The 21,431-nt window shown below is 38.8% G+C and overlaps 1 protein-coding gene across 1 annotated transcript; it reads right to left on the reverse strand.

Moving 5' to 3' along the window:
• Positions 1-1,473: 1,473 nt before the first annotated feature.
• On the reverse strand, positions 1,474-21,179 carry ufm1.L (ubiquitin-fold modifier 1 L homeolog). The gene is made up of 6 exons (XM_018245271.2): positions 21,042-21,179; positions 16,628-16,684; positions 13,647-13,704; positions 6,319-6,358; positions 4,495-4,527; positions 1,474-3,195 (listed from the first exon to the last, which is right to left on the reverse strand). Coding segments are annotated over exons 1-6 (258 nt in total). The 5' UTR covers positions 21,044-21,179; the 3' UTR covers positions 1,474-3,127.
• Between the last annotated feature and the right edge of the window lie 252 nt (positions 21,180-21,431).

The following is a 21,431-nucleotide window of genomic DNA, read 5'->3' on the forward strand; positions in this document are numbered from 1 at the left end:
AAAAATTTATATATACATCTTGTCTACATTAAGACCAACATGCTTTGTCAGGCTATGACCATGGCATCCATTTACTAAAGTTCTTAAAATTGTCTATAACTCATTTCCTGTTATCGTAGCGAATTTCCTTGTGCCAAAATGACCATGGTTTGCATATTTACTAAAGGGCAATGCCACAAATTTGTCTTGTGATAAGTGTAATTAGTTACGCAAGCGTAGCAGTTATTTTCAGCCTTATTTCTTGTAAGTTGTTTGGCTCTGATTTAGGCCAACTGCATAATCTGCTTTAAATCTGTTGGATTTTTTTTGAGGCCACCGCAAATGATTATTATATTCAGGGGCAGAATATGTACTCAAATACTAATAACCGATAAGATCTCTGCTTTGGGTGTGCTTGTTGGAAGCCTGGTTAGCTCCTGATGAGTACATGGGAAGCAACATCTGTTGTTGACCAAGTGGTCCTCCTGCGGAGTAAACAAACGGACTGCCCAGGGCCTTTGTGCACTGTCTGAGGCTTCTCTCCCATACTCAAATGGTGATGTATATCTTACTCTCTTACAAACTGTATCTGTAATAACGTTTTGCTTATATGCTTAGCCTACTAGATGTGGTGTGTAAATTATTTTCGAGAGACTTTTAGAACCATAATCAAAACAAGGAGCATCGAGCATTCATCCTTCCCTCAGATCTGGCTTTAGAGCAGAGCAGTTCGAAGGGTTGCCAGACAACATGCTTGGATGCATCAAAGCCAGTATCTGGGAATTTGTTGAAATTAGTTAAATTAACCAGTAGTAAATCTCGGTTCTGCAGTATATCCATGTACTCCCTTAAGGTGGCCATACACTATTAGATACCCTCATTTGGCTAGGTCACCAAACGAGTGGATCTTAAGCCGATATGCCCACTAACAGCTGGGCGATATCGGGTGAAATTGAATGTTCAACCCTGGGGACGAACGATCGGATTACAATGCTACAAATGGGCACTAACGGGTTGCAGGGCCGCATCAACTAGCCGATGTGGTCCTGGATCGTGAAAAAAAAAAATCAAACTTGACTGATCGATATCTGCCCGATTTTTGGCCTGATATCGATCGGGAGGACCAGGTCTAAAGGACCGAGATCAGCAATTTTAATCTGCACGTATATGGTCACCTTTAATCTCTCTATATTTACAAAGATGAAGTTTGAAAGTTCATAGACACTGGACAACAGAGTAGGGTTGTCACCTCTTGGCAAAGAGGATGAGGTGATGATGTTCAGGGTGGGCTGGAGCCATTTAGAGTTGGAACTGTGACTTCAGGGTTGGGCTGGAGAAATTATGGGCAGGTTATATAACATGGCTGTGATTAGATGGGATTTTGTCCAGGTTTTACAACCCTAAAAACTGGACTAGAGGCTTTGAAATGTATAGCTCCTGAACAAAAAAAAAAAGGCTTTAAAACCAGGCAGATGGCAATAATACGAGGAAGCAAAAATTCCAAATTATTTATTTTGAAGTCAGTGATAAAGTACCAGGCAAAGAGTACCCACTGTGGTATATGACTGCCATGCATGTTTCTGATGCAGAGACACAAACCTGTTCTCAAAAGTAATCTACACAGAGCTAAACATGATTTTATATATTATCAACACAAGTTTCAAAAATAAAGTTTATTTGATGAATGATGCGCTGACCTAATACAAATCTGGCATTTTATATAACAGAACAAACTTTATAAACTAAAAAGAACAAAGAATTCAATCGAACAATTCTAGGTCACCAGCCATTACTATATTCAGAGATAAGACTCTATGGATAGAGTGGGTAGGTAGTATATAACAGCAATCACTTTACAGCTAGATGATTTCAAATAATTACTGACATGACACAAAATGGGAAGACCTGAATTTAAAAGTTTGTATATTAATAATGCATCAACCGCTTGTTTTCCTTAATTAAACACACCTACCAGCGTTCATTGTCTGCATAATGAAGGCACCATCATTAAAACACAATGAACATTTGAATTAATTAGTGCTAGCTGGGATTCTTCTTCTCATGCTGAATATGATGACGGATTGTGGTGAGAAGTAAACATTTAGGTATTTAGGTTTGGCATAATAATGGAGCTGGCATTTAGTCATTTTTTATTTTTAACAACAAGACCCAGCAATTGTTGGCCCAGTGGCAAAATCCAAGGCAACGATTCCAGTCGAGTTTTTAACATGAAATTTTCAATGTCTCCTTCAGATCCAACAACCGAGAATTTGCTTGCTCATGCAAAGAGTTGTTATGAATATAGGTTTTTTTTAATGCTTTCCAATTAAATATGGAATAAGAATTTTAAAAATAAAATCCACAGAAAACAACAATAGATCCAGGATTTGACTGGGGATTTGTTAGAATCCCAAAGTTCAGCGACTTTTAAGAAAATTATAAGCAAGTATGGACAATCTCAAGGCTACTAACCATCTCCATGTTTTGAGGTCTACCATACTCAATGTTAACAAGAAGTTTGAGACAATGGCCACTTTAGTTAATCTCTCTCAACTTGGACACGAGAAAAAAACTGATTTAAGATTGCACAGGTGTATTGTTCAAATTGTGGTTAAAGAAATTCAGCCAAATGCCAGACAGATTTAATCTGACCTTCAGGCACAAAATAAAACAGTTTCAATTCGCACCATCAACAAGTCAATAGACTGGGCTCTATGGTAGGAGACTCGGGAAGATCCTAATGTTGACAGAGAAACAGAAGAGTTCAACACAACTGAAATTAAAGCATTTTTGGAAAGATCAGAACTAACATACGGTGCATAAAAAGTATTTGTTAAAAAGAAGTTTGAAGATAGGGACATATGTTTTCATAATTAAGAGATCTACAACCATTTGTTTGCCCTGTAATCTGAAACAGAATACTTAGAGGGATAATCTATAGAATTAAAAAGAACAATGGCACGGCCTTTTAATGTTGAGCTCATTTTTATGACTCTAAAATCTTCAAAAATCAAAGGTCCCCGATAGTAAGGGAGAAAAAGGTTTCACCTGGAGATTATGCTTCCCCCCCAAAAAAAACTGGAATTCTATGACTAAACACTTTAGTCTGTCAATGAATGATGAACTTCATATTTAGCAGTGGGCTGCATTAACAACTGCCAACACGGTCTCTGGGGATGAGGCGCAGTTCTGAGCCATGTTTCAAAAACACATTTCCTGAGGGTATAAAAACAAAAAGATCGCATCAGACAGAAGATCATTAATATGATGTGCAGGTCAATATCGGGTGTTCCTATCTCATTTCCCTGGAAATGCAGGCTTAACAAATGGCAATTTTTTATTTTGGATTACCCAATGGCACATATTAACAAAAGTACATTTTTATAAATTTATTTGGATAAAGCAGCTGTTTTTTGGAAAATATGTTCATGAAGAATTACATTGTTCATGGTATATTTTTCCTTTAAGAGTTAAGGTGTCCATAGACGTAGAGATCCGCTCGCCAAATGTGTGGATCTCTCCCCGATTTGCCCACATTGAGGTGGGCGATATTGGGCTGATCCATATAATGCATCCGACACGGGCAGTCGGATCGGGGGGCTGCATGGGGATTTGCGCGGGATTTTGTAACCTGCCCGATAAAGATCTGGCCAACTTTTGGCTAGATATCGATCGGGGAAGCCTGTCGGATGGCCCCGCATACGGGCCAATAAGCTGCCAACTAAGGGGCAAATTCACTAAGCGCCGAACGCTAGCGTTAATTCGCTAGCGTTTGGCATTTTCGTTACTGCGCAAATTCACTAACGAACGCTGGCGTAGTTTCGCTAGTGTTACTTCGCACCCTTACGCCAGGCGAATTTTCGCTAGCGATGTAACTATGCAAATTCACTAACTTGCGCAGTGTACTGAACGCTACCTTTTACGCTAGACTTCCTTCGCCACCTCAGACCTGGCGAAGCGCAATAGAGTAGATAGGGATTGTTTCAAAAAAAGTCAAATTTTTTTCTAAGTCCCAAAAAACGCTGGCGTGTTTTCTACATGATGGGTGATAGGCTGAAAAAGATCGAAATTTTTTTTGGGGCTCCCCTCCTTCCCCCCTACATTTCCTGACTCATGGCAACTTACCTAGACAGTGGGCACATGTGTAGGGCAAAATAAAAATTTTATTTGATGATTTGAAGGTTTTCTAGCCATTTGTAGTGCTGATACGTATTCCTTCATTGAAATTTGAATTTGGCGCCGTATGCAAATTAGCCTTCGCTAGCGTAACTTCGCTTTACATAGCGAATCAACGCTAGAGCAACTTTGCAACCTTACGCTACCCCTGAGCGCAACTTCGGATTTTAGTGAATTTGCGGAGCGCTGGCGAAACTACGCCTGGCGAAGTGCGGCGAAGTTGCGCCTGGCGCAACTTCGCATCTTAGTGAATTTGCCCCTAAGTCTGTCGGCAGCTTTTATCGGCCCGTGTATAGGGGTATTTACAAAAATGTTCAATTATGTTGTTTCTTTCCTTACCTGCTGTTTGTGCTGGATTCAACCCGATTCCATCTGTGGGATGAGCAATAAGATTGCAATTGGTTAAAGAAAAAAAAGGCACATGCTAAAGAAATGTTACAGCTCAGAAATGTATGTACAATGCATACAATTGCATGTGATTTTTTTCAAGAGTTTGGGGCCAGGTCTTTCTATTTGCTTTTGTTACTTCCCATTCTTATTAGTCTTTCCAAACTCTGTGCAAAGGTCCACAAACCCCAGTTTTCAAGGTGCACATTTTCTTCCTGGGGCACAAGGTAGTTTTACACGGACAACTTATTGCAATCTGAACTGAAAAATGACTGTGATGGGCCCAACAGAAACCCTTTAAACAGGGATTCACATTAAGCAAAACCTATCATAGGCAATGCAACCAATTATCTATCTATCTATTCTATCTGCTGCAAATTAGAAGAAAATTATTTTTTTATTTTTTCCTGTGCTGTGAAATAAACTTTGGTTTATAATGTTGTTTAGAAGTACTGCATATTGAATTATTCATGCATATTTAAAGAATGACTCACACAAAAAGAAAAATATGTTGTACAAAGTGTTGAAGTGTAAGTGCAGAGGTAATGGCTTTCCTTACAATTCTGATCCATTTATGTACTGCAGGAATAATAGATTTATGAATGCATCCTGCTTCTATTAATTGCCTTTAGAAGGGGTTCATAAGGCCTCACCACCAACCAACACCTTTCACTGAACAATATGGCTGCTATTTCTTCTATAATTTCAAAATAATGAAATGTAATTTTCAGTAGACGTAACACTTGGCTTCATCTGAGCAACAGTAAAAGGAGTTCATTTCCTAATGTAGGGGTATATCATAGTCGGGTGACCAATAGCAACAAAGCAGATGTTATTGTTACACTATATATAGAAACAACATTAAAGAGGTTATGCACATTTACATCAGTCCCTTTGTTTTCATTTTGTAAATTGTAGTCTACAGTTATGAGATCTGTTATCCGGAAACCCCTTAAACGGAAAGTTTCAAATTACGGAAAGGCCATCTTTCATAAACACCATTTTATCCAAATAATCCAAAGTTTTAAACATGATTTCCTTTTTTTTTCTCTGTAATAATAAAACAGTACCTTGTACTTGATCCCAACTAAGATATAATTAATCTTTATTGGAGGCAAAACCAGCCTATTGGCTTTATTTTATGAAATGATTTTTCAGTACAGATATAGGAACGGTTTTCCGGAATGCTCGGGACCTGGGGTTTTTCGGATAACTAGTCTTTCCGTAATTTGGATCTTAATACTTTACGTCTACTAGAAAATCATATAAATGAAAGGTGGCTGTGTGAGATAAATTACTGAATGCACTTCATCTGTTATTTTATTATTTGCATAATTCATTATTCTATATATGACTGTCAAAAAGTGTATTTTTTACCATTTCATACATAGAAAGTAACTCATTGCTAACTTAAAATCAGTGATTTAAATGTGAATAAACTCACATTATTCTGTTGATTTTAGATTCGTAAATCAGGCAACAAACTTTAAAGTGGATGTATCACATTTTTTGAGATTTCATATAGTGAACAGACGCCAACAATTTGATTGGTTGATAGTGGCAACTTCACTAGGGCAATATAATACATGTTCTAGTAAATTAGTTCCAATATGTATAAAGTGCCGCTTCCAGAAGGGTGACATAGTACGGGGTGACTAGATTCATGGATTTATAACGAGGCTTCCTAAATGCAAACGTGGCCTTGGTGGCCCCAGTTTTATAGCAGTCAATAAGTTGGAATTGCTAAGGATATGGCCACCCCCCCTTGTCACTTACCATTTGTAATTATGGCACTTGTTGCTGCGGGTACTTTGAACTGAAATTAAAAAAAAGGCAGATATTTTTGTAAGAAATAAATTCTCCATCCCTTTAAGCTTCAGTATTTGAATAACGCTATTTTAAATCTCATGGATTTGGCCTTTTTCAGCAGGATTCGGATTCGGCCGAATCCTTCTGCCCTGCCGAAACCTGAATCCTAATTTGCATATGCAAATTAGTGGCAGGGAGGGAAATTGCGTGACTTTTTGTCACAAAACAAGGAAGTAAAAAATGTTTGCCACTTCTCACCCCTAATTTGGATATGCAAATTAGGATTTTGATTCAGTTCGAACCTTTCAAAGGAATCGGGGGTTCTTCTTGCGATCACCAGGTAGAGATCCTCTTCTCGCGGCTGCGCATGTGCACTAGAGGGTAAAACCTGAACTCTAAGAAAAAGCCGTCTATCGCTCTAATGCACATGCGTCTGCTCCGGGAAATTTGAAAACCGAAGAAGCAAGAAGAGGATCGCTCTGTGGTTCTCGCTGGAAGAATCCTGGGCCGGTGCAGTTTTCTGCTGATAGGAGCACCGGCCTGCAGTGTCAGGTAAGTAAAAAGTAATCACTTGTTGGTGCCTAACTTTTGGCACCATAAGTGTAAAATGGTATTCCTTCTGCTTTAACAAAAATGCTTCTTCTCCAAATGCCACCTTATTCCCTCTGAGCTGCCCTGTTTCATAAAGTCCAGTCATCTCTAGCAAAGATCATTTCCCCAACAAGTATCCCCACAAAACAATGAAGCTCCTAAATAACTGAAAGGGATATTTTTAATTTTTATATAGTGATTTTCTGCAGAGGGACTTAAAAGTGCATGCAGACATTGTAGGCACATTTAAGCTGGCCAAAGACAAACAGATAATAGTCATATGAAAAAAAGTTTTAGACCGTCCCAATATTTTTCATGCTAAAACGATTGGCTATTTAGTCGATCGGCAGGTTAGAAGAATTTTGTTGGCTACTGATAATATCTCTGCATTTACTGTCCGACGATATCAATGGGTGTCTGGCACTACCTATTTGTCAGAAATAACTTCTGTACAATTGCGGTCTGTTAATCATCGTTTGATTTGTTATTTTTCCTACTTCTCCTCAAAACAAATGAAAAAAAAAAAACCCCACAACCACTTATAACAGAGACTTCAGAGCGACAAAGTCCTTCAAATTCTGTGGCTTAACATACCCACGCAGTTACCAATTTAAAGGAGCAGAGTTGGACTGGCATGTCAGAGTACCAGGAGACCTCCCGGAAGGGTCCAGGCCTTAGTGAGCCCCGTAAAGGCCAATTGTCAGCAACCCTATATTATTTGCACCATAACTTCATACAACACCTGTAAGATTACGCACTATTTACACCCACTCCTAATTGGACGCCAAGTACCTTTGTGGACCCTAGGACAGACAAGGTTTTATTTTATTATATTTTATTATATAAAATTGAAAAAGCCGAAACGTCTGCTTTGGCCAATGAGTAAATGATGTTTTTCGTCTAACATAAGACCTGTGAGTGCGACTACTTCTATATCAGATATATATATGTTTAAAACCATTAGGCGGGGGTGCAATGAGGGTGTGACCACAAAATACATATAGACAAATACAAGAGTCCTCTGCACTCAACCCATTATCAATATATTTAAGACAGAGACATTTTGTGCATATTGCTACTGAAAAATGCCTTACCCTTTAAACAAAACAGGGATTGTTTGTCCATATATTGCAATATATTTAAGCTGGCCAACTACGTCAAAGTCATCCCATATCTGGCCAGTCCTATGCTCAATTTTCATCTGATTCATTAAGAATTCTATTGCTTCATTCTATTTTTTGTGGTCACAGCCTCATTGCACCCCCGCTTAATGTTTTAAAAAATTAGTGGTGAGCACAACTTTCCCTTGTTTGTTATAGTTATACAGGAGCAGTGACCAGCTCCATGTTGTAGCTCCCACCCTTCCCAGCTATAGTCAGGTGATCCCACTGGTGTCTAATAAAAGGGCAGCCAAGTTTGGGAGTTTTACTTTGAAAGCAGCAAGTAAGTTGCAGGTAAAACTTAGTCCCTTTGTAAAATGTATAATGAAGCAATAGAATTCTTAATGAATCAGATGAAAATTGAGCGTAGGACTGGCCAGATATGGGATGACTGACGCATTGGCCAGCTTAAATATATTGCAATATATGGACAAACAATCCCTGTTTTGTTTAAAGGGTAAGGCATTTTTCAGTAGCAGTATGCACAAAATGTCTCTATCTTAAATATATTGATAATGGGTTGAGTGCAGAGGAATCTTGTATTTGTCTATATGTATTTCTGTGGTCAAAGCCTCATTGCACCCCCGCCTAATGGTTTTAAAAATTAGTGGTGAGCACAACTTTCCCTTGTGTGTCTTATATATATATATATATATATATATTTTTTTTTTTTTATTATTATTATTTTTTTTTTCTTATGAAAAAAGTGTCAGCTATCACTGCTTTTTGTTTGCGGTAATAAAGATGTAGAGTTTTACAGATACACTTCTATCTGCAAAAATATAGATATATATATATTTATTAAGAAGCAACAGGAGCACTCATGGATATACTGAAGAGTGAATTTTACAGTGTCTCCAGATATATATATATATATATATATATATATATATATATATATATATATATATATATATATATTGTTTATGTTCAAGGCAGCTGACTGTATTTTTATCATTTTCTAAAGACACATAATAGGCAACGTGCCCCACAGAGCATACTGCAAGCTATTTTTGGCCAGATCCAGGTAGTTATCTCCTTAACATGGAGCATACCCTGGCGGGTCTCAGTCAATAGGCTGTCACCAGATCCTGCTTTAAAGAGTAATGTTTGTTCTCTTCAGCACAGATGCAGAAAAAAAATGAAGAAATCATTTTAGTGTTACGGAGATGCTGTGAGAATGGAGTTTGTGTTTGGTGGAAAGAGATACCATATATGGTAGTTATATAAGATCAGTAGAGAGAATTCATCATTTCACTCAATGAACTGAACAAATAATAACAAAATATTTAAGCAATGAAAAAGAAAAATGTGTTATTCGGTGCCAAGGCAGGTTGTGTGGGTATATATACTATAGCAGAGCAGCAATCACAAGGACATAAGTAAGGATGCTACATGTTAATTCTAGGGATGCACCAAATCCAGAATTCTGTTCGGGATTCGGCCTTTTTCAGCAGGATTTGTATTCGGCCGCATCCTTCTGCCTGGCCGAACCGAACCCGAATGCAAATTAGGGACGGGGAGGGAAATCGCGTGACTTTCTGTCACAAAACAAGGAAGTAATAAAGGTTTTCCTCTTACTAACCCTAATTTGCATATGCAAATTTGGATTCGGATTCGGTTCGGTATTCGGCCGAATCTTTCGCGAAGGATTCGGGGCTTCGGCCGAATCCAAAATAGTGGATTCGGTGCATCCCTAGTTAATTCACATATTAATATCTGCTGAACATAAATTGGTTAACAGGTTACCGTATATACTCGTGTATAAGCCGACCCGTGTATAAGCCGAGGTACCTAATTTACCTAAGAAAACTGGAAAAATGTATTGACTCGTGTATAAGCCTAGGGGCCCCATGTCAGATTTCAAAATGTGAATGTGTAAATGTGTAATCATGTTTTATGGCATAGAAATCTATCTAAAACGATTTAAAAGAGTCAGAACTATTAGCTGGACAATTGCCACTTGTTTTCCCTGTGACCTCCCACCTGTCATGGCTGCTCAGAAGATCAATGAGGTGCTGCACCTAGGAAAGCAGAAAAAAGGTACCGTACCGTACGCTCCTTCCGCGGCCCCAACACACCTCCCTCTCCCATAGCGCAGGACTGTCTGTGCCTCTCCCATAGCGCAGGACTGTCTGTGCAGGTCCAGTGCAGGTCCAGGAGCAGATACGCTCCTTCCATCAGTTCCATGCTGATCCATAAACATTTTCTGATGTTGAGTTTTTCATTAAGCTATTAAAGAATGGCTGGCCCGACACCATGCAACGCACAACTGACACAATGCAGAATCTTCTGCAGCCTTAACAAGAGTGACTGTATTGCTGATGTCACAGGCTCCATTCATTACCTTGGGCCATGGGCGCCGCCATTTTGAGAGCGAACGCCGGCAGGGAAGGACGCGCCGCCCAGAGCTCCTGGACCTGCTCCGGGCGGCGATCACACAGACAGTCCTGCGCTATGGGAGAGGGAGGTGTGTTGGGGCCGCGGAAGGAGCGTATCTGCGGCCGGTGAGGGATTGGCTACGGTATGACCCGCGTATAAGCTGAGGTCGAGTTTTTCAGCACATTTTGGGTGCTGAAAAACTCGGCTTATACGCGAGTATATACGGTAAATGTATTTGATGGACTGAATTGTTTTGTAGGTTACATTGGCAAAGCTTTATACAACTTTTGTCTTGTATAGTATACTGTAGGATAAACAGATAATGCATTCACATTCGACCGATTTTTGTTTTTACACCATTATATTTTTGCAAGGAAAAAGACTGATGAAAGCACACACATTTAGACCCTAATAAAGTAAGAATCAAGAAGAATGAATTGGGTACAGTCTCGGCAGTTATATTATTACGTGTCATTACGTCATTAAGAATTGCTAAGGAAATTAATGGCATTAATAATCAGCAAAGAAATAGAAAAAGAAATACACCAGCCTGGAACAATTTTTACAGATGATTTCCCTCATTCGCTTAAGCCATTTCAGCCAGACACTCAAGGAATGTCTAAATAACAACGCACAGTAAAAATATCAATTTTCTTATAATGTACTTTGAAGAGCATAAAATTCTGTTTTTCCAGCTATCGATCCCATGCATCTAAGGTACTGGAAATAATAACATGTTTGAGGTGCACAATTACAATTACACAATTACAATCGTTGGCGGACAAGACCAAACGTTAAAAAATACCCAATAGGGCTTATAATGGAAACTCAGTAAATGCAGAGATATCATCTAATCTTTACAGTATGACAAACAATTACATTCTAACTTTGAAGTGGTACATTACATTACAGCAGTGTTCTTTCATGGGACCCCTCCTGAAAGTCAGTTTAGAACTTGGTACCTACCATTCTAATGTCTACTGTAGGTGGAAACCCTTTTGAAACTTGGCCAAGGAGACCCAATATAAACAGCAACAGTACCAAGCGTTTCCCTTTTATTTAAACAGAAGCAGATTCTATGTTTCTAGCTCTCACACATTGTTGTCAAGGCAAGAAATACCCGTTTTCCACTAGTTATTATTTACACAATTTAAAGTAATTGTTTAATATATATTTTTAAGAAAATAAAAGGGGCAGTACACCTTGAAATTAACAGATAATACAGGTATGGGACTTGTTATCCAGAATGCCTGGGACATGGGGTTTTCTGGATAACAGATATTTCCATAATTTGGATCTTCATACCTTAAAAGGGTTGTTCACCTTCCAAACTGTTTTTTCAATTCAGTTGTTTTTAGATTGTTCCCCAGAAATAAAGACTTTTTCCAATTACTTTCCATTATTTATTTTTTACTGTTTTTCCAAAATCTAAGTTTAAAGTTGAATGTTCCTGTCTCTGGTGTTTGAGTCTGGCAGCTCAGTAATTCAGGTGCAGATTGTGAACTGTTACAATTTTGCTACATTGGTTGATACATTTCTCAGCAGCATCTCTGGAGTATCAGCAACTATTGTATCAATTCTAACAGTTGGCTGTAATGAAACCCAGAGATTCTGCTCAGCAGGGACAAAAATAAGAAATGTATCAAACTTAATGTATCCATTTAGAACAGTTTACAGGGTCGACGACCCCCCCTCCCAGAGCTGCTTCAGAAGGTGAAAAAAAGACACTTGACACTTCAATATTAGAAAAACGGTCAAACATAGAAAATGGAAAGTCATTGTTTCTGGTGATCTATCTGAAAACAACTAGTTGTTTGAAGGTGAACCACTCCTTTAAGTCTACTAGAAAACCATGTAAACATAAAATAAACCCAATAGGCTGGTTTTGATTCCAATAAGGATTAATTATATCTTAGTTTTCATCAAGTACAAGGTACGGTTCTATTATTAAAGGGGAACTCCACAAAAACATAACTTAAGCTTTTTTAAAAGTAAATATAATGTCAAGCAACTTTGCAATACATATCATTTAAAAAATATGCAGACTTTTCAAGATTTTTAATGGTTTCTGACAGTTCCCTAAGCCTAGCCCCCTGCTCTCCTGCTGATCTGTCTGACTCCTTTGCTGAGCTGGCTGACTACTGTTACTTTGTATCAACAGAAGGCTGTCTTCAGCATGCATCCTCCAAACTCCACAATTCCCTGCACAAAATGTGATTTTGAAGCAAAGGAACATCACAGTACAATGCATTGTGGGTTATGTAGGTCCTGCATGCTCTCTGTAAGCTGTGGAGAAGTTGGTACAATTTGTAACATCAGTGTTTTAGTCCTGCCAGGATTTCAAATGATGCAAAAAATGTCAAACAGCTGGATTTTAGCATAATAAGGGCTGTGATTGGCTTATTGGTAGCCGCTATGTGGACTGGCAGCCTACAGGTGCCTCTGTTTGGCAATACACATGGTTTGTATGCAACTAAAACTTCTTCAAGCCTGGAACTCAAAAATAAGCACCTGCTTTGAGGCCACTGAGAACAACATCCAAAGGGTCGGAGAGCAACATGTTGCTCACGAGCCACTGGTTGGGGATCATTGATATAGACAGTGGCAGCAATTATTCTTGTTTCTTTTTTTATGGTTTTATGCAAAACTTTTATATTTCAACTAGTATCTAGTTTCTTACCCAACAAGGTAGTGAGTCAAATGATAGACTGGTAGATGAATAGCAGAGGCCCTTTATAAAATCTTTAAACAAATATAAAATAAAAGCAAGCGTCAGGAATAATCTGTTTTCTAGCTGCCAACCCAATTATCCAAAGAGCATTTTAAATGCCAGGTTCTAGGGAAGATAAATAGAAAGCAAATTCAAAGCCAACATAACAAATTAAAATTAAAACCCTATAACGTTTATTTACAGATTCTGCCAATAGGTGGGACATGCAAAGTAACTAAACCTGGGAATCCCTGGGAAATGACATCGCTGCAAAGACTCCGGATATTACTGAAAGCAGATCCCTCAGGGGTCACAGTTTCCATTTGCTATCAGACTCCTTAAGGTCAGAATTAGACCTAAACCAGTCAATAGCAGAATAATGCAATAATATCTAGCTAAAACGTAAAAGAAAGCCATGCAGCTGTATTTTGGATGCTGAGTGAAGTACTTACTTCTTCTGCTGCAAACTTCAAAACTGCTGTAAATGGTGTATTTTCAGGAACACATAAGCTGAAAAAAAAAGGGGAAATAAATGAGAATTCTCTCCCTGAAGTGGTTGTACTGGCAGATACATTGGATACCTGCAAGAAAGGGTTAGATGCTTTTTAGCAATGGAGAAATCGCAGGTTTACTCAAATGAACTTTTAGTTGATCTAGGCTAGGGACTGGTCCAGTTACCCTCTGGGAGTCCAGAAGGAATTTTGTCCTCATCTGAGGCTAATTGAAAAGTATTCAGATAGGGGTTTTTTTGCCTTTCTCCAGATTAAATTATGCAGGTTTTATTTAGATAAAAACATTGAACTTGATGGACGCATGTCTTATTTTTTTCAACCTTAACTAACATGTAAACAATAATACAAAACATAAATAAAAGTGAATTTACATCCTTTGATAAAACTTGCAGAAGTGGCTTGAGGTTTTACACAATATAAAAAAATAGTGAGTGTAGTCCCGTAGCACCAATACCCCACTACCGCTTCTACTAATAAGAATTAGTGACATGGACAATAGTCATGTCTACCCAATAACCCATATTCAATTTGGTGGGGAGAAGCAATTACATATGGTTTTGGGTTAGCAATTAAGAGTCACCATTCGGCACCCTTGCTTTACTCACTAACCTGGATCCCTAGTTTTGTTGTCCTGTAATTACTCCTGGTCAGGAGTGACAGGTGGAAAAATGCAAGGTATTATTGAAAATCCAGAAGCATTACTTGATAAGTAGCACTAATGCTAAATATGCATTGAAAGACAGCACAAAAAAATGATTGGGTGGATACATTTAGAAGTATTGCAAAATGCTACACGGCACAGTGGCTCCTGAGTTTGGGCAGCATCTGTGGTTCATTGGCTCCCACAGACTTTACTGTGTGTTAATGTGATAGGGGCCTGAAGATTGCAAGCTCCACTGGGGCAGTGACTATATCAATGATGTATAAACTCTGTAAAGCGCAGCATAAATGTGTTGGTGCTCTACAGGTATGGGACCTGTTATCCAGAATGCTCGGGACCTGGGTTTTCCGGATAATGGATCTTTCTGTAATTTGGGTCTTCATGCCTTAAATCTACTAGAAAATCATTTAAACATTAAATAAACCCAATAGGCTGGTTTTGCATCCAATAAGGATTAATTATATCTTATTTGGGATCAAGTACAAGCTACTGTTTTATTATTATGGAGAAAAAGGTAATCATTTACAAAAAATTGGATTATTTGGATAAAATGGAGTCTATGGGAGACAACCATTCCGTAATTCGGAGCTTTCTGGATATCGGGTTTCCGGATAAGGGATCCTATACCTGTATGTGAAAGATAATAATAATTGATGATTGTTATGCATCACAAATACAAAATAGCCCCTCTCCATCTACTTAATTAGGTTCTTTTTACATTGCTTTTTATATAGTTTATAACATTCTTCAAAAACTCAAAAAAAGCTGAAAATTATTTGCAGTCCTCGGAGGCAATCAATGTACTCTTCACCAAGGCCCCGTGCACACATGCGGATCTTTGCCGTGTTTTTGTGCCACGGTTTTTAAAAAAAGAAGACCGCCGGGTAAATACACTTAGCAAATTCAAGCTTAGGCAATGGGACATGCCACTAGCGTATTTATGTGCCAGCTTTTTTAAAAACCTCTTCGCGCGAAAACGCGGCAAAGATCTGCATGTGTGTACGGGGCCTTGGTGAAGAGAACATTGATTCGTTTTGCATCCGAGGACTGCAAATAATTTTCAGCTCCAAAGACGCTGCAATCAACACATGTCTGTCCAGGGCCTAAGCCCCTCTCTCTTCATTCAGAAGTCTGATTTTGATTGACAGTTAAGTCTAATACATCCTTTCAGGAGTGTGGGGGATACTCTTTTAGCCTAGAAGATGTATTAGAGCTCACTCTTTTAAAATCACCAGAAACCCTATCCATTTACAGGGCATACTTTGTGCCAATGATTTGTGTTGTTTTGTTTCTGCCGATTTGAAAGGGAGCCCCACCAAAAGATGTATTAGATCTGTCAATGAAAATCTGATACCCAACTCCTACATGAAGAGAGAATGAAGAGAAACAGATGTCGAGAGAGGAATAGGGAAGAGTAACTTGATTATTTCAGAAACTATACAGAATTTATAATAGGGAGGGGTGTGTGTATGGATGCTGGGTTTTTATTTGTAGGGGTTGGACTTGATGGACTTTGTCTTTTTTCAACCCGATTTAATTATGTAACTATGTAACTATGCAGGTATGAGACCTGTTATTCAGAATCCTGGGGACCTGGGGTTTTCCAGATAATGGATCTTTTCATAATTTGGATCTTCATGCCTTAAGTCCACTAGAAAATCATGTAACTTTAAATAAACCCAATAGGCTGGCAAGTATAAGTTATTGTTTTATTATTACAGAGAAAAAGGAAATCATTTTTGACCTGGTACTTGAATTAATCCTTATTAGGAGGCAAAACCATTCTATCAGGCTTATTTAATGTTTAAATTATTTTCTAGAAGATCCAAATTATAGAAAGATCCATTATCCAGAAAACCCCAGGTCCAGAGCATTCTGGATAGAAGGACTGATACCTGTTTTAAGTTTTAATTTTCACAATATTTCCCCTCACAGGCCAGCCTCTTTAAATCAGATTAGTTCGACTTTGCCTATGTAAAAGCCAACAATTTGAAATAAATCTACAATATAGGAAATAAATAGAGAAAAGGAGAAAAGTGCTGAGGGGACTACAGGTGGGACTAAACTCTTTTGACGAGTTATCATTGCTGTATGGATTAAGCTATGTGTAATAGTTATGTGTAATACAGCAGATCCACTAAATCACGGAATTTATACAGTAGTCCCTGAATAAACTGCCTTGAAATACAGGGCAAAATAGCAATATAATCAGATAAAGAACATCATCTAGTTATTAGGTAAAAGGGAAAGAAAAACTTACACTTTGTAAGGAAGTCGGGGGTCTGACGTAAGAGTGATTTTAAATGTAACCTTTGACCTTCAAAATTAAAACAAAAAGGGGTTCCATGTCAGAAAATTTAATTGTAATAAGTATAGTAATTGCAGTAATTATAAATTGTGGTTATAAAGCTCAATAGTCCTGAATAAAGCAAAATACCATGCATCTGGCAAGCCATCCTTCCTTGGGATGTGTTTTCTTTAGCATCAGTCAACCATCTAATCTGATCTCATAGCAACAGGCAATTTCAGCGAGTGAAGGTTTGCTGTGATTCTCACATATAATATATCCCAGCACTCCCACATAACGGCCTGTATACCCCTGAAATCATCGCACAGGATATTTGTTCTGTTTTTTTTTTTTTTATAAATAAAAACTTAAAATGAATCCATGAGAAGGATGATAATATAGCATGCATTCAAATATAAAAGCATGTAATAATTCACAATGCAAGTAATTTTCTGTAGCAGTGTTGGCCTGCTTCTCACTGAGCTGCAAGGTGTGCTCATCAAGGAGTCTATTGTTCTACAGCTAGAGGAATATTTATCAAGGCTCCAATTTCGCGTTTGAGAGGTTTTTTTTGTTTTTAAAAACCCCCATAAACTCCCATGAACTTGAAATTCGACCAATCGAAATTTATCAAAAAATTCTAATTTTCCAAAGTTGGCTGAATACTATGGACCCAAAAACTCGAATCGAATACAATTCGAGTTCTTCAATGCGCAAAGAAACTTGGATGTCAGAAGGCTACATACAACTCCAAAATAATCCTAGGACGTCTTAAGGTCCCTATACACGGGCCGTTAAAAGCTGCCAACAGAACGGGCTTCCCCGATCGATATCTGGCCGAAAGTTGGCCAGATCTCGATCGCGAGGGTTAAAAAATCACGTAGGATTGCGGCAGCATCTATGCATTTATGCGGTCCCGCGATCCGACAGCCCGCATCAGATGCATTATGAGCCAATCGTTGGGCCCACGACTGGATCAGTCCGATATCGCCAACCTCAATGTGGGCATATTGGGGAGAGATCTGCTCGTTTGGCGCCATCGCCAAACAAGCGGATCTCTACGTCTATGGCCACCTTTAGGCTACAACAGCAATACGGCAGGTTTTAAATGGCAAATAGTCGAATTCGAGTCCTTAAAGAGGCAGTGTACGATAAATCTCAAAAATCAAATAAGTATTTTTGAAAAAACTCAAATTGAATTTTAAAAATTCCCTAGTCGAATTTGGCAGTTTTGTCAAAAATAATTAGAAAATTCTAAATTCAAATTATCACTTCGAGCCTTGATAAATCTGCCCCCTAGTGTAATTGTAAATCTGTGCAGGTTTTAGGTGTGTGCGTCTGTGTGAAAGAGGGACTGCACTGGGAACTTGGGTGGCAGGGAGCCTGAGGTGACACTAATAGTGCTAAATTCTGATGCAGATATGTCCACAGGAACAGTTGAAACAAAGACAATAGGCCTCATTTACCATTGTCCTGGTGCAAGAGCCTGCTGTGCGTAGAGCAATGGCCCCTGAGGTCTGCAACATGCGCTATATTAAAAATTAAGCAGACACCACAGTCAGATGTTAGGTACAGGGCACTGTAGCATATTGTAAACATTAGAACTCCCTGGCTTGAGTGCCTGGCATCCACATAATACCACATTCTGCCAGTCCCAAATGACAATCAAGGTTGGGGTTGTTTTCCCTGGAGAAAAGACTCATTGGAGGGGACATGATTACTCTTTACAAGTACATTACAGGACATTAAAGACAAATATCAGGGTATCTCTTCTTCATTAGAAGCCCCGTTAGACCAGCAGCTGAAATTTTTTTTTTAAGCAGTGTAGATGCTTCTTTATTGGAAGAACAGTGAGGTTGTGAAATGCTGGATGAGGTTGTGATCACTGATGAAGAACTAAATCCTAAAAATTAATATGTCTAAAAATATTTTTTATACTGAACTTTTTGCACCAGCCTTAAGTTTCAGCTTGTCAATAGCAGCAATGATCCAGGACTTCAAACTTGTCACAGGGGGTCACCATCTTGGAAAGTGTCTGTGACACTCACATGCTCAGTGGGCTCTGAGCAGCTGTTGAGAAGCTAAGCTTAGGGGTCGTTGCCAATTACTAAGCAGAAAATGAAGTTGTACTGTTATAAAATCTCATGTGACAAGACTAATTATTATGCTAATTGCACTGGTTTCTGAGTTGCCTTGTAGTAATTATGTGTATTAATTACTAATCAGCCTTATATTGTGACATATATATTCTATGTGTACTGTATAATTTGAGTCGGTCCCTAAGATCAGGTAAGTACAGTGAACAAGCAGAAAAGTAGACGTGGAGTTAATGGGGCATCATTGGGGGGATAAATCTTTGCTGCTAAAGGGCTATGGTTGCCTTGCAAAACACATGGTGCATTGTACCCGATTTTAGAACTTTGAATCCTGCCTTGCGCTTTATAAATTAAATTAAAAATTGCCATACACAGACCGAATTAAGCTACCGATTCAGCCCCTTCAGATCTGTGAAAGGGGCCTTCAGATGGGTCTACAACACCTATATCTAGCTAAAAACCCATCAAAATGTTGAATGGGCAGGTCTAATTTTCCTTCGGATCGAGAACCACATGCAAAATATATGCAAATTAGGGTTTGGATTCGTTTTTCGGCCGAATCTTTCACTAAGGATTCGGGGGTTCAGACGAATACAAAATAGTGGATTCGGTGCATCCCTAATTGATATAGTCCACAATTCAACGGCCAAAATAGCAGCAATTATGATCTTGTTATTAGTCCAATGGACAAACCACCTCAAGTGGGCATATCAGTGAAAGATCTGCTCATCTGTCGACTTCACCAAACAAGCGGATCTTATAATGTATTCCCAGCCGTGGCGTAACTAGATATAACTGGGCCCCACAGCAAATTATTTTTCAGGCCCCAAAAATGTTTAGAGGTTGACTTGTTTTACCAATATTTATTAAAACTGTATATGAATTAGGGCCTCATGGGGACCCTAGACCTCCTGGGGCCCCCTGCAGCCGCAGGGTCTGCTTTCTCTCTAGTTAAGCCCCAGATTACCAGTAGGGATGCACCGAATCCAGTTCGGGATTCAGCCTTTTTCAGCAGGATTCAGATTCGGCCGAATCCTTCTGCCCGGCTGAACCAAATCCGTATATGCAAATTAGGGGCGCGGAGGGAAATCATGTGACATTTGGTCACAAAGTAAGGAAGTAAATAAAAATTTCCCCTTCCCATCCCTAATTTGCATATGCAAATTAGGATCCGGTTCGGTATTCAGCTGAATCTTTCGCAAAGGATTCGGGGGTTCGGCCGAAACCAAAAAAGTGGATTCTGTGCATCCCTAATTACCAGTTTCAGAGAAAGCATGCGACTAAAACACTTTTTTGGCATTTCTGGGATGGAAATTACATTTTACTTAAAAAAAGACACCTCCCACCTCCCAAACCAGTAACCCCCCATAGCAGCCGATCCCACTTTTCATATTCTGTTTGTAAAATATTGCTGAATGGCTGCGATCACCGACCTATGTGAGTAATAATCAAAATCTCAGAGGAACAGAATCGTCATAAACAATCACTTTCAGTATTCGGACTGCTGAACCGTTGCTATGGGTTACAGGGTTGGACAATATTATGACATAACACATACCTCCCAACATTTTGGAAGTAAAAAGAGGGACAAAAATTTTTTTTCAGCACGTAGTGCAGCAATTTTTTGACCACACACCCTAATTACCATGTTTGTTTTACAAAATTTGGCAGGTTATGAAAGTTTGAAAATATTTCTCCTTATCTAAACTGTGTTTTTGTGTCTCAAAATTGTTACAAAGAATCTTATTTGCACCTGTTAGCTGTTCTGGGCTCTCTGCTAAAAGCCAATTAAGTGAGAAACTTTGTTTCTTTTTCTGGCTGTTCAGTGAAGAGAAAAGAGGGACTTTCCAGTACAAATGAGGGACTGCGGGTTGAGCTGTCAAAAGAGGGACTGTCCCTCCTAAAAAGGGACAGTTGGGAGGTATGATAACACAGATTAAGAAAACAGAAAGAGTAAATCACAGGGCTGCTCTATGAATAAGTGCATACAGCAGCTCTTTTTAGTACAAAGTTATAATAAGTGTAATTTTACCTCCCACATTGAACAGCTAAACAACTGGGATGTCAATGTTTTGCTAATGATCAGTTATAAGAACAACAGCCACCTGGGAAATAGATCTCAAGTGTGATGTCAATAGAATCTTGGACAGCTGACTGTCACCTACTGACTGTCACCTACTGCCTACTACATATACACTTCCTGCTCTTCATATCACATATATCCATATTGGATTATTATATAGATCCGACTCACAAAAGCAAGGCAGCACAACGTGTCTATAAGTACTAACATTGTATCTGCGGATATTTCACGCCGCCAGGTAGAAACGCCGGTCCCGCACAAGCAGTCCCTCTTCAATTCTACGTCAGCAACACCGATTAAGCCAGGACGATAGCTGACCAACTACATGCCTGTTAGAATCATAGGCAGAAACAAGGTACACAAAGCATTAAAAAACAAGTAGTGTGTTTTGAAACCCTACAGGTAACTGCATTTAAAAGTCTCGCTAATCACACGGGACGGCAATAACAACGTTGTACATTATTCAATGTATTTTGAAACGGGCGGTTAAGGGACTACTATCTGCAAAAGCTTTCCGAGGTACACGTGTTCTTGGGAAGAGCGTCAATAGCCTGGACGACTTAGCGGCCATCTTTAAATAGGGCAAAATGTAAGAGAC

Source organism: Xenopus laevis, chromosome 2L (genome assembly GCF_017654675.1).
Source record: "Xenopus laevis strain J_2021 chromosome 2L, Xenopus_laevis_v10.1, whole genome shotgun sequence".
Lineage (NCBI taxonomy): Eukaryota > Metazoa > Chordata > Amphibia > Anura > Pipidae > Xenopus > Xenopus laevis.